The 14,756-nt window shown below is 44.2% G+C and overlaps 1 protein-coding gene across 1 annotated transcript in view; it reads left to right on the top strand.

Moving 5' to 3' along the window:
• The window catches only part of csmd2 (CUB and Sushi multiple domains 2), a 1,866,499-nt gene that overhangs the window by 1,762,265 nt on the left and 89,478 nt on the right, over positions 1-14,756 (top strand). Inside the window, exon 57 of the mRNA XM_078237109.1 lies at positions 2,694-2,876. Coding sequence (XP_078093235.1) covers positions 2,694-2,876 — 183 coding nt within the window. The remainder of the gene's footprint in view (positions 1-2,693; positions 2,877-14,756) is intronic.

The following is a 14,756-nucleotide window of genomic DNA, read 5'->3' on the forward strand; positions in this document are numbered from 1 at the left end:
GGGAGGGCCTGGGTAGGATGCTCTTTTCAAGAGTTGGTGCAGATTTGATGGGTTGACTGGCCTCTTTCTGCACTGTAGGGTTTCTAGGATTCCATGATTCTTAAATCTATGCCCCTGGTTACTGACCCCTCTAGTAAGGGGAAAGATTTTGTTCCTTTCTACCCCATCTATGTTCCCTCATAATTTTGTATACCTTGGTCAGGTCCCCACTCAACCACCTTCTCTGTGAGAAAAATAACCCCAGCCTAACCAGCCTCTTTTCATAGCTGAAACACTCTCGCCCAGCAACATTTTGATGAATCTCCTCTGCCCCCTTTCTAGTGCAATAACATTCTTCCGAGGGGCAGCACGGTGGCACAGTGGTTAGCACTGCTGCCTCACAGCGCCAGGGACCCGGGTTCGATTCCCGCCTTGGGTCACTGTCTGTGTGGAGTTTGCACGTTCTCCCTGTGTCTGAGTGGGTTTCCTCCAGGTGCTCTGGTTTCCTCCCACAGTCCAAAGATGTACAGGTTCAGTGGATTGGCCATGCTAAATTGCCTCTTAGTGTCAGGGTGACTAGCTCGGGTAAATGCATGGGGTTACGGGAGTAGGGCCTGGGTGGGATTGTGGTTGGTGCAGACTTGATGGGCCAAATGGCCTCCTTCTGCACTGTAGGGATTCTATGATTCCATAATGTGGCGACCAGACCTGCACACAGTACTAGCTGTAACCTAACCAGCAATTTAAAAAGCCCCATTATAACCTCCTTGCTCTTATATTCTATGTCGTGGCTAGTAAAGGCAAATATCCCATTAGGTGACATCTATTAGCAATTCTAATATTAAATAATGGCACTGATGTGTCACAACCGTATGTGATTCTGAGTTACCTTTCCCCAACAGTGCTCACTGGAAAATAAACCTACTGCTACTTTTATCCCCCTCAGTAATTGAAATTTCTAATGCTAAAATTGAGGCTTAAATAAAATAGATTTTCATTTTCAAGCCACAATAGCATGATTAAATTTATGCTTTGGATTGTCACTTAGTACCGTCAATGCTGTTTTTACTTCAAGACTTTGGCATCTTCTAAACACCAAGGGTTCAACTAGATATGTGCTACCTCATGCCAGTCAGAGTATTCTGATGCTATGCACTTTGTAGCATTTCCCAGTGTGTAATTTGTATGTCAGGAGGCATGGAAGAGTCGAAGGCTGAATCCTGTGGGGATTTCAGATCTCCTTTGCTTTTTTCAAAAAAACCCTGCAGATCGTGCTTTCAAAGTTTTTGCTTCAGGCAAATGATGAATTTATGGAAATGTATTGACAATTGTCCTTTTCTGATATGGAAAACAACACCTGCAAAATGCAGTACATGTTGAATTGCACCAATCTCTTTGCTTTCCTTTTTTAACTGTCTTTGTTGCCAAAGACTACTGGGAAACTGTGCAAACAATGAATTTTTCAGTGTTTTGGAAGTAATGTTTTGTTCATGGATCTTTCTGTTTAAGTAAAGAATGTGAGTCAACAAGCATTGATAGCACATTAAATCGTCTGCTTTTTGCAATCCTGGCACATACTGGAAGTGCACATTAGGAAATTGCATGCTCATAGCTTGTGATTTTCTAACTATTAATTATAGGATATGCATCCTTAAAAACACGGCTATGAACTTGCTGACAATGTGGCATATGGTCCAGAGGATGCAAAAGGGGCATCACTTATTAGTTATTGATCATTGAAGAAAACTACCCCACGGGAACATAGTTGAGTGGGTGTGGTAGGGACCATTTTCCTGTGCCTCTACCTCCAATAGTCTGTTAGATATTCCTCACCCATGCTACCCATCTTCAGCAACATGAATAGTACCACCCAAATACTCAAAGTACTCAATTCTAACATATCTGTAAGACTTAAAAGTGTAACATCTTGTCACAAATCCAAGAATATATGCCAAGCCTGCAATGGATTGGCTTAAACATTGTTCCAATAAAGCAAACAAAGTTCAAAAAATTGGCTGGGATTTCGTGCCCGCGTCTGCCGAAGGCGCAAATGGAGACATGGGTGCAAAGTCTCGTGAGAATCTGGAAGCGAGATTCTCGCCAGCGAGGTAGTCTCTGGACCAAATTACATTTCCCACCCAACGTGTCCACTCTCTGGGCTATGTCTCCAACCACCAATAAATAGCACCATGATGGGACGATCAATATATGTTAGAAATATTAGGAATGATTTCAAGTATGTGATCATATTTCATGGTTTGGGTGACAAGGGCAGCACAATGGGTTAGCACTGCTGTCTCACAGCACCAGGGACCCGGATTCAATCCCCGGCTTGGGTCACTGTCTGTGCAGAGTCTGTACATTCTCCCTGTGTCTGCATGGGTTTCCTCCAGATGTTCTGGTTTCCTCCCACAGTCTGAAAGACGTGCTGGTTCAGTGCATTGGCTAAATTCTCCCTCAGTGTACCCGAACAGGCGTTGGAGTGTGGCAACTATGGGATTTTCACAGTAACTTCATTGCAGTGTTAATGTAAACCTCCAGGTGACACAAATACATAAACTCAATTCGTCTATTCTCTAACTTCTTCAATGGAGCTCTTGTCGTCAGTGCATAACTATAATTCCGCTGATTGTTTTCCATTGACAATCCAATTGTGATACGATCATCTTATGTTTCAAGAGTTGTAATGTTTCTGTACTCCTTTGCATTTGCAGGTGATAATCTTGGACAGTGCGGTGATCCAGGAATGCCTGCGCACGGCATTCGGTTGGGCAAAGATTTCCGAGTGAAGAGTCTGCTTCGGTTCACCTGTGAAGCTGGCTATGCCCTTAAAGGATCTTCAGAACGTGTTTGTCAGCCAGGTGGAACTTGGACTGGCATCCAGCCAGAGTGCCAAGGTATATGATTCACTGGGCTTTAGATTGGGACAACGGAGGAACCTAAACAGTAACTCAGACCAAATAGTTCCACCCAACTTTTGATCTAATGGTGCATTACCTAAATGTTTTTTTAAAACTATTTAATAATCAGCCAAATTTTTCAAGTTAGTTCCATGCTTTATAATGGGGGAAATGTTATCTGGCAAATCGTCTTTCAAGCCTTTTCAGCTACTCAATACTTTAGCAGTACAGCCTCTTAATGTCACAAAGTTAACACAAACCAGTGCATTTGTTACAACAGACTGATATTGTGTATGTGATGTTCCTCCGAAACTGACGTTCACTTACTTTAAGTAGTTTATTTAGGGCTGTTGGTCAGTGGCAATGCAACATACTGAAGTTTCCCTTTCACAGTTTATAATATTGTCAAAATAACCAACATATCGAAGACGATTCTCCCACAACACTGTCTTATATCTGCGTCAGAGTTCTGCTTGGCTGTATTTTTAGGTACTCCATTATTGAAATAGCAAGATGCTTACTTCCACAAGCTGGGATTTGCTTCCATCAAATGTCTTTTATTTGTGTTTCGCTCAGTTGACTGGACAACTGATTTGTGATGCAGAGTGATGCCAATAGCACGGATTCAATTCCTGTACCAGCTGAGGTTATTCATGAAGTCAGTGGCTTCTTACCTTGCCTGAGGTGTGGTGATCCTCGGGTTAAATCGCCACCAGTCAGTTCTCCCCGCTCAAAGGGGAGAGAAGCTTATGGTCATCTGGAACGATGATGACTTTAACTTAACTATGTTTGTGTCATTTATGGGTGAGACGCAATGATTATTGAGGGCTTCGTAAAGGGATGGTTAAAGAGAGTTTGATCAAAGATGATGTTTAAAAGGGATTAATTAATGATTTGGTTCAACGAGTTGATTAATTAGATCTTTAATCAGTCCCTCTTCAACAAATCCTGTAAAGAGGAGTTGATTAAAGATATGGCTAAGCGGGACTGATTAAAGCATGGTTAAGGAGGGCTGATGACCAAAGAGTGGCTGATTAAAAGGATGGTTACAAAGTTACTGATTAAAAGGATGATCAAAATATATTGAATTAATCTGAATCCCGGCCCTGTAATCTGGTTATTAATTGTTCTTCACATTACTGGTCTCAATGGATGAGTTAAATTGGAAGATAGCCTGCAGCAGATTTGATGCTAAATTTAATTTCAGCTCAAGTATGAAGAATAATGGACAGTGAAAATTACCTGAACCCAAATGAACCTCTTCAAAATTGGTGGGGATTATGTTGTTGAATAAATGCTTTAGAGTACACACTTCATTCTATCTCTTTCATCACTATTCTTTGAATGCAAAGAAAGGGTGACCATTGTCTCTGTTCACTCTCACTCTGGGTATTATAAATATATCATTAGTGAGATTGAAAAATGCTTTTAATTTTCTGAGTTAGTTTGAGCTACCCTCTGTAGCTAATTATCTGGAACACCTGAAGACTTGTCAGTAATGCAATATTAATATACTAATTGGTGAACTGAGCATCTTCTTTGATCTAATCAAAAGTATACCATCACTGCAAATGTGTTGTAGGAAGTATAAATGCTACTGTGTCACCCATCTGTTAGCTGTTACAACAGACTGATACTGTTCCTCTGAAACTGGTCTTCAATAGGTTTAGGTAGTTTATTTAAGACTATTAGACAATGACACTGAAGTTGCCCTTTCACAGTATGTAATATTGTCGAAATAGCCTACATGACTTGCAAGATACTCCCACAACACTATCTGCATCAGAATTCAAGCCAAGTATTGGAATGGCAGGTGGAGTTTCACAGATTTGGGAGATCACTCTTATTGCATGCGGCAGTTGGATTAGTTAGGAGGGGGAAAGATATAGGGTGGGATTTTCCATCCTCGTTCAGGGCAGGGATTTTCTGGTGCCACTAACATTGAGTGGAGTTTGGGTTGGAGTGTCAAACTTTCCGTTCCTGCTGGCAAACGGTCCCGCCATGGATGTGACTGGAAAATCCTACCCATAAGGGGCAGAATTGCCCACCCCTCTCCCGGCATGTCCTTGGCCACCAGTGCGATCTTCCGGTCCTGCCAATGTCTACAACGTTTTGCGTGGCTGGCCCGTCCCCTTCCAGGGGTAACTCAGTGTGGGGATGAGGCGGGGGGGTGGGGTCACCTTCGGCGGGACAGGCCAGAAAATCCTGCCCCACGTCTCCAATTCGAGGGAACAGATAGGAAAACAGTGAACAAAATTGATCTCCAATGAAAAAGAACCAGTACAGTGAAAGGCAGCGACATTGAAAGGGAGCACATTTGCTTTGTTTAAGAGTGAGGTGCACTGTTTAGGTGGAGTCAGAAATGCTGAGTAACGTATGGAATGATGTTGGTTTAACTTATCGGATAGGCAGATAAAATATTGGGAATGCACTACCACAGGGAGCAATTGACGATCATAGCATTGTTACATTTGAGGAAACACTGGATAAAATACAAGGGAGAATGAGTATGTTGTTGGGATGAGATGAAAAAAGATGGGAGGAGGCTCGTGTGGAACATAAACGTTGGCACGGATCATTGGGGCTGGTTCTATATTGTAAATACCTTCACAGCATCCAGGGATAAGCTTCATTTTTGGCTGACAGGAGGCAATTTCATTATCTGCAGAGGGAATAATTAGGATTCAAATTGATGTGTCTCGTGATGGTTCCATAAAAATCAAGCTTGTAATTAAAAATATAACAAAATGCAAGTACAGCATTTTTCTTATTCACTCTCATAGCATGGTGGGTAAAAAGATCTGGTCATGCCAGACATTATTGTCTGTCACTAGTTGCCCTGAGAAGATGGTGGCTGGTAGCCTTCTTGGACCACTGCATCTCATGAGTGATAGTGCTTCTGTTTAGATAGAATTTTGACAAAGCCACAGGGATAACGAATACTATCAATTCAGGTAGAGTGGGTAACTTGGAGGGAAACCCTGAGGTAATAATGTTCCCATGCACCTGCCACCAATATAGTTTTCAGTGGTGAAGGTCATAGGTTTGGTCGGTGCTCCCAAATAAGTCTTGCTGTGATTCTGCATTGCATCTTGTAATGGTTTTCCAGTTGGCCTCCAGGCTCCCACAGGTAGCCAGGTACTGCTTCGATGCCTGCCTTCTTGGCTACTGAGGCAACCGCAAGTTGCTCTGTAGAAGCCCCCAACCCCCAGTAGTGACCTGGCTGCACCATCCAATTCTTATTGTAACCTTTTAAAAAGTCAAAGAGAGGGTGTCTCCTTCTCTCTTCCCTATCTGCTATTGTAGCCTGCTGCACTTTTTAAGCTGAAAGGCTTCTGATTGGCCCCCAGCTTCCCCGTTCATTAGTTCGCTACTCTGGGGAAGATCACAATGATTAGTCGTTTCCCACACAGTGCAGGCTAGTGACCCCATGACAGTGGGGGGCCCTACCCTCAGCCTCTAAACTGCTCTTTTAATTAATTGGTGGGACATGGGCGTCACTGGCTGGCCAGCATTTACTGCCCATCCCTTGTTGCCCTTGTTCAGAGGGCAGTTGAGAGTCAACCACATTGCTGTGGCTCTGGACTCACACGTAGGCCAGACCAGGTAGGGACGGCAGGTTTCCATCCCTGAAGGACATAAGTGAGAGTTTTAACAACACCAGGTTAAAGTCCAACAGGACATTAGTGAACCAGATGGGTTTTTCCAACAATCGACAATGGTTTCATGGTCATCAGTAGATTTGTAATTCAGATTTTTTGTTTTATTGAACTCAAATTCCATCATCTGCAGAGGCAGGATTTGAACCTGGGTCCCCAGAACATCATCTGAGTTTCTGGATTAATAGTCGATTTGCTGGTCAGTAAATGTTCATGATAGGGGATTTGGCGATCATAATAGAATTGAATATCAGGTGAAGATGGATAGGCTGTCTCTTTTTAGAGACAATCTTTGCTTAGTACTTGTGAGGCTTGAATGTCACTTGACCCTATCAACCCAAGCCTGGATATTCTTCAGGTCCTACGGCATGTGGGTACAGAGTGCTGCATTACGTGAAGAATTATGAATAAAATTGAGCACTGTACAATCATCAGCAAATAGTTCCGCTTCTGCCCTTACAGTTCAGGGAAGGTCATTGATGAAGCAGCTAATGTTAATCGCTTCTACATCACAAACAGTGGTAACTCGTATGGGAATCCATCTTTGGTTGGCATGGAATACAAGAAGTGAAGAAAGTTAATTGGTCACAATTGTTGGCAGAGAACATTGTAAAGTCCCTCAAGGAAAATGGCACTTGAATCCCAGGGGGACCAATATCCTGGCGGGAAGGTTGGCTAAGACTACTGGGGAGAGTTTAAACTAGATAGGTTGGGGGGAGGGGATCGACACGAGGTGACTGGGAGCGAGGAAGTTAGCTCGCTAACAGAGAAGGGTTATAGACAGTGCAAGAGGGAGGATGGACGGGGGATAGAGAAGGGGAGAGCTCAGACCAAAGGATTGAGATGTGTTTACTTTAATGCCAGGAGTATAGTGAATAAAGGGGATGAGTTCAGAATGTGGATCGATGCCTGGAAGTGTGATGTGGTGGCCATTACGGAGACTTGGATGTCTCAGGGACAGGACTGGATACTCCAGGTGCCGGGATTCAGATGTTTCAGGAAGGACAGGGAGGGAGGCAAGAGAGGGGGTGGAGTGGCACTGCTGATCAGGGATAGTGTCACAGCTGTAGAGAAGGTGTATGCTGTGGAGGGATTGTCTACAGAGTCTCTGTGGGTGGAAGTTCGGAGTGGGAAGGGGTTGATCACTTTGCTGGGAGTTTTCTATAGGCTGCCCAATAGTAACAGGGAGGTGGAGGAGCAGATAGGGAAACGGATCTTGGAGAGTTGCAATAATAGCAGAGTTGTTGTGATGGGAGACTTTAATTTCCCAAACATAGATTGGAATATCCCCAGGGTAAGGGGATTGGATGGGGAGGAGTTCGTTAGGTGTGTTCAGAAGGGTTTCCTGACTCAGCATGTGGACAAGCCTACAAGAGGAGAGGCTGTACTTGATCTGATACTGACCAATGAACCTGGACAGGTGTCAGATCTCTCAGTGGGAGAGCATCTTGGGGATAGCGATCATAGCTCTATCTCCTTTATGCTTGTATTGGAAAAAGAGAGGATCAGGCAAGCTAGGAAAGCGTTTATATGGAGTAAGGGGAAATATGAAGACATAAGGCAGCAAATTAGAGGAGTAAATTGGAAGGAGGTATTCTCGGGGAAATGTACTGAAGAGAGGTGGCAGTTTTTCAAGGAATGTCTGTCTAGAGTTCTACAGGACAACGTTCCGAGCAGACAGGGAGGAGTTGGTAGGTTAAAGGAACCGTGGTGCACGAAAGCTGTGCGGGACCTAGTCGAGAAGAAAAGGAAAGCGTACAAAAGGTTCAGAGAGCTTGGCGAAGATAGGGATCTAAATGAGTATACGGCTTGTAGGAAGGGACTAAAGAAGGAAATTAGGAGAGCCAGAAGGGGTCACGAGAAGGTCTTGGCAGATAGGATTAAGGAAAACCCTAAGGCGTTCTATAAATATGTGAAGAGTAAAAGGATGAGACGTGAAAGAATAGGGCCTATAAAAGATGAAGGCGGGAAAATCAGTACGGAACCAGTAGAAATGGCAGAGGTGCTTAATGAGTATTTTGCCTTGGTTTTCACAGAGGAGAAGGACCTGGGTGGATGTACTGTGGGCTTGCGGTGGACTGAAAAGACTGAGTATGTGGACTTTAACAAAGAGGTTGTGCTGGAATCTTTGAATGGCATCAAGATAGATAAGTCGCCGGGTCGGGATGGGATGTACCCCAGGTTACTGTGGGAGGCGAGGGAAGAGATTGCAGAGCCTCTGGCGATGATCTTTGCGTCGTCGATGGAGACGGGAGAGGTGCCGGAGGATTGGAGGATTGTGGATGTGGTTCCTATTTTCAAGAAGGGGAATAGGGATAGCCCAGGAAATTACCGACCAGTGAGTCTAACCTCAGTGGTTGGTAAGCTGATGGAGAAGATCCTGAGGGACAGGATTTATGAGCATTTAGAGAGGTTTAGTATGCTCAAGAATACTCAGCATGGCTTTGTCAAAGGCAGATCGTGCCTTACGAGCCTGGTGGAGTTCTTTGAAAATGTGACTAAACACATTGACGAAGGGAAAGCGGTAGATGTGGTTTATATGGATTTTAGCAAGGCATTCGATAAGGTCCCCCATGCAAGGCTTCTAGAAAAAGTGACAGGGCATGAGATCCAAGGGGCTGCTGCCCTGTGGATCCAGAACTGGCTTGCCCAAAGGAGGCAGAGAGTGGGTATAGATGGGACTTTTTCTAAATGGAGGTCGGTCACCAGTGGTGTGCCCCAGGGATCTGTTCTGGGACCCTTGCTGTTTGTCATTTTCATAAATGACCTGGATGAGGAAGTGGAGGGATGGGTTGGTAAGTTTGCCAACAACACAAAGGTTGGTGAGGTTGTGGATAGTCTGGAGGGATGTCAGAAGTTACAGAGGGACATAGATAGGATGCAAGACTGGGCGGAGAAGTGGCAGATGGACTTCAACCCAGATAAATGCGTAGTGGTCCATTTTGGCAGGTCAAATTGGATGAAGGAGTACAATATAAAGGGAGAGACTCTTTTTTTTAGAAACCCTACAGTGCAGAAAGAGGCCATTCGGCCCATCGAGTCTGCACCGACCACAATCCCACCCAGGCCCTACCCCAATATCCCTACATTTTTACCTGCTAATCCCTCTAACCTACACATCTCAGGACACTAAGGGGCAATTTTAGCACAGCCAATCAACCTAACCCGCACATCTTTGGACTGTGGGAGGAAACCGGAGCACCCGGAGAAAACTTACGCAGACACAAGGAAAATGTGCAAACCACACCCAAGCCGGGAATCGAACCCAGGTCCCTGGAGCTGTGAAGCAGCAGTGCTAACCACTGTGCTACCGTGCCGCCCGGTACTGTAGTACTTAGTACTTAGTACTGTGGAGGATATGAAGGACCTTGTGGTCCGGGTCCATAGGACTCTAAAATCGGCCCCGCAGGTGGAGGAGATGGTTAAGAAGGCGTATGGTGTGCTGGCCTTTATCAATCGAGGGATTGAGTTTAGGAGTCCGGGGATAATGATGCAGCTATATAAGACCCTCGTCAGACCCCACTTGGAGTACTGTGCTCAGTTCTGGTTGCCTCATTACAGGAAGGATGTGGAAAAGATTGAAAGGGTGCAGAGGAGATTTACAAGGATGTTGCCTGGATTGAGTGGCATGCCTTATGAGGATAGGCTGAGGGAGCTCGTTCTTTTCTCCTTGGAGAGACGTCGGATGAGAGGGGACCTAATAGAGGTATATAAGATGTTGAGAGGCATAGATTGGGTGGACTCACAGAGGCTTTTTCCCAGGGTGGAAATGGCTGCTACGAGAGGACACAGGTTTAAGGTGCTGGGGGGTAGGTACAGGGGAAATGTTAGGGGGAAGTTTTTCACACAGAGTGTGGTGGGCGAGTGGAATCGGCTGCCGTCAGTGGTGGTGGAGGCAAACTCAATAGGGTCTTTTAAGAGAGTCCTGGATGAGTACATGGGATTTAATAGGATGGAGGGTTATCGGTCGGCCTAAAAGGTAGGATATGTTCGGCACAACTTGTGGGGCCGAAGGGCCTGTTTTGTGCTGTAGTTTTCCTATGTTTCTATGTTTCTAAAATGGATTTAATCACTGTACTACTGGTGTTGAGTACCAACAAAATAATGACAAAGCAAAGTGAGTGGTGAAAGCAATGAAGGAAAAGACTTATACTTCGCATTGTTAAGGTTGAAATGGCTATATTTCAGTGGAATTAAGAAATATGGTCAAGAACAATGTTATGGAACCATAGAATAGAACCATAAGATCCCTGCAGCACAGAAGGAGGCAATTTGGCCCACCAAGTCTGCACCAACCCTCCTAAAGAGCACTCTAACTAGGTCCACACTCCCACCCTATCTCTGTAACCCCACGCATTTACCATCGCCAATTCACCTAATCTGTATATCTTTGGACTGTGGGAGACACTCACACAGACATGGAGAGAACATGGAAAGTGCACACAGCCTCCACCACACTTCCAGGCAGCACATTTCAGGTCCAAACCACTCATTGTGTGAAAAGATTTTTTCTCACATTACATTTGCTTCTTTTGCAAATCACTTCAAATCTGTGCCCTCTTGTCCTTGATCCTTGTGTGAGCCAGAACAGTTTATCCCTATCTATCCAGCCCCCACATGATTTTGAACATCTCTATCAGATCTCCTCTTACCCTTCTTCTTTCCAAGCAGAACAGTCCCAGCCTTTCCAATCCATCCTCATAACTAAAAATTTCCATTTTCAGTGCAAATTTCCATCCCTGGTGCTCTTCTTGGAAACATCTTCTGCACACTCTCCAATGTGTTCACATTCTCCCCATAGTGTGGTGCCTGGAACTGTACACAATATTTCAACAGAGGTCTAATTAGCATCTTGTATAAGTTCAGCATAACCTCCTTGCTCTTGTGTTCTCTGTTCCTATTAATAAAACCCAGAAAGCTATATGCTTTATTAACTGCTCTCTCCACCTGTCCTGCCACCCTTAAAACCCATGCACATATACACCCAGGTCCCAATGCTCTTGTGCCCCTTTAAGAATTTTATCCTTTATTTTACATTCTTCCTACTAAATGCTCTTTCATGTTTTTCCTACCACACTGCATCACCTCTCACTTCTCCACATTGAACTTCATCTGCCCCTATCTACCCACTCCACCAACTTGCCTATGTCTTCCTGAAGTTCTGCACTGTCCTCTTCACAGTTTACAATACTTCCAGGTTTTGTGTAATCCGCAAACTTTGAAATTGTCCCCTACATACCAAGATCTATAGAATAAATCTATATTTATAATTAATGTATATCATAAAAGTAGAAAATTCTAGAAATTTCTGTAGGTCAGGCTACTTCTCTTCCATGAATGCCCACCTTGAAGAAGTTCTGTTCTTATTTCCAGGAAGTTCTATGTGTCTTTTGTACCTTTCTCACCTTCATTGATCTTTGTTTTTCTTCTCATGTCTTTACTTGTCGCCGTGTCATCTGTTTTTGTCTTGCACCGTCACCCCTTTGGTCAGTTAATTTCTCCTGCCCAACTCCTCTCCCCCTTTCCCCGTCTGCAGACTTGCTCTGTAACCTTCTCAAATTCTGAAAAAGGTAATCAAACTGAAGCAATGGTTGAGAACAGTTGGTCCCAGAAATGGCCATGGCAGAACATTGCTGATGACCTTCTGGGAGGTGACCAAATAAGGAGTTGCCTTCAGGACCTCCCATGCAATTGAAGAGGTGGGTGGACCAGGGAACAGGGAGACACAATTGAAGAGCCCACACCGACTTTTGTCAGGTGGCTCCATTGGGGCAAATGGACATGTAGATGTAGATAGGAGAACACGAGAGTCCCTCCAGAATGAGGAGCCGTCTGAAGAATGATGATACTTAAAAGTTATAAGATTCTTCAACGTTAAAGGATTCTTAAAAATAAGCGTAGCCTCAGCTGCCAGGCCATCAGAGTGGAAGAAAAACCTCTTCACAAGATGACCTTCTGGGAGGTGACCAAATAAGGACGTGCCTGTGGCACTCTGATCACCTTGCATCTGAGGCAGGGAATTTATAGGAGACATTATTGATCCCAGGTCTGCCATCTGGAATCTGTCTCTGGGAAACGCCTGGGCTTTGACCTCAGTGGGTGGGACTTGTTCACCAATGGGGAAGATTCTGGTGGCATGACTAATTGGCCTCCTACGTGGGCACTAAATTGAGTCTGATTTGTTGCAGCCACTCTGGATGGGTGACCAGTGCCAGTCTGACCCGGTCTCCGGCAATATCGCTCGGAGCCAGCTTCTCATTGGGAAAACCACCCCAATCTGAGATTCTCTCATTTTGCTCTTGGTCCAATCTCTGAATCCATTTCTCCACAGGACCGAGAAAATTTGACCCATTTCTTTCTACACAGATCGTGTCTAACCTGCTGCATATTTCCAGCAATTATTATTTTTATTGATAAAGAATAGTAACAGCAGTCTTTTCAACTCTGTGATCCAGGTTGAATCCCATGCCAATTAATGGGGTTCCCCATTATGGCAGCACTAATCCTCAGTTTCAAACTGAGTTCCATGAGTCTTCAGCACAAAATTGCCCATAATGTGGCACCCTGTGTTACAACCACACTGTGAGAGGCCAACATTAGTTGAAATGTGATATTGTTGCAGAAACAGTGTGTAAGTTTAATTACTCTACCTGCTGCTGAACCTAGCAATCATCTTGAAACCATTCAATTATTTATTGCATGTTCATCTATCATTCAAATGTTGCTGAACTGAGGAATTAAAAATCCACTCATAAACTGTTCTATGTTTTATGTCACTACTTATGGATAAATAAGATTCAAGCTTATCATCAAACTGAGCTTATGAATGCATACCAGTTTCATTACCAACTGTAATAAAGGACCTGCGATAAAATTCATTAACTATATGGATTTTTTAAAAGTGGGTAATTTAATTAAGTGCCTTTAGTAAGGTAATCAATTAATAAGACCATAAGACATAGGAGCGGAAGTAAGGCCATTCGGCCCATCGAGTCCACTCCACCATTCAATCATGGTTGATTTCAACTCCATTTACCCGCTCTCTCCCCATAGCCCTTAATTCCTCGAGAAATCAAGAATTTATCAATTTCTGTCTTGAAGACGCTCAGTACACAGTTTAGTATTGCTTAAGTGGAGTCAATAAATTAATTATGTTGACATTTGTGAACAGACAGCATCTCCCAAACCCATGATCCTTCACCTGGAAGGACAAGGACAAGAGTTTGCAAACTCCCAAGTTCTACTTCGTCGCACACCATCCTGACTTGGAAAATGCATCACCGTTTTTTTATCACTGCACGGTCAAAATCCCGGAATTCCCCACCTGACGGCATTGTGGGGGTAGAGCTCTCACTACTTTGAAGTTTGAGTCACTTATATTAGCCGAAACGTGACAACCATTGGCCATTTGCACTCATGTCAATGAGCCAGAGCCGCTGGTGATGGTGTTCTCTAGTGTTCTATTTATACAAATTAACAAAGAAAAGTACAGCACAGGAACAGGTCCTTCGGCCCCCCAAGACTGTGTCGATCATGATGCCTGCCTAAGCTAAAGCCGCATGCACTTACGGAGTCCATATCCTTCCATTCCCATCCTATTCATGTATTCGTCTAGTTGCCCCCTAACGAATACATGAATAGGGGGAGGTTTTGGGCAGAAACAGCTATTCTTACTCATGACTATGTGCCTTGCAGACTTGATCTAAATTGTTTTAAGTTATCTGCTTGGGATTTGCACAAGTTATCAGAGTCACATACAAGAGAAGGTATTTCATTTCTGATTTATAAGCAGTGACATGAGGAATATTGGTGCTGAGAAACTGGGAACGTCTCCATTTGCTTTTGTGTCCAACATGGTTATTGGACATTCCAAGTGGTGTTGGGGTTGGAGGCGTTTGCAGCTCGTTTCACTTGACTTCTGGTGCTCAGAAAGTCTGCTGTTCATGTTCCTCAGGGTCTCACTTGGTGGCCTGTCAGCCTCATTGCCAGTGTTGGCATCAACAGCTGACTGTATATGCAACACATGCTTGGTTGCATTGGCAGACCGGACACATCTCTTTGTTTGGTCGAATTCTCTGCAGCCTCTGCTTCTGTTTCACATCGGATCAGGTGGAAACACAGGGACAGAACATAGAACATAGAACAGTACAGCACAGAACAGGCCCTTCGGCCCACGATGTTGTGCCGAGCTTTATCTGAAACCAAGATCAAGCTATCC

This window comes from Mustelus asterias, chromosome 21, assembly GCF_964213995.1.
Source record: "Mustelus asterias chromosome 21, sMusAst1.hap1.1, whole genome shotgun sequence".
In the NCBI taxonomy this organism is placed as follows: Eukaryota; Metazoa; Chordata; class Chondrichthyes; order Carcharhiniformes; family Triakidae; genus Mustelus; species Mustelus asterias.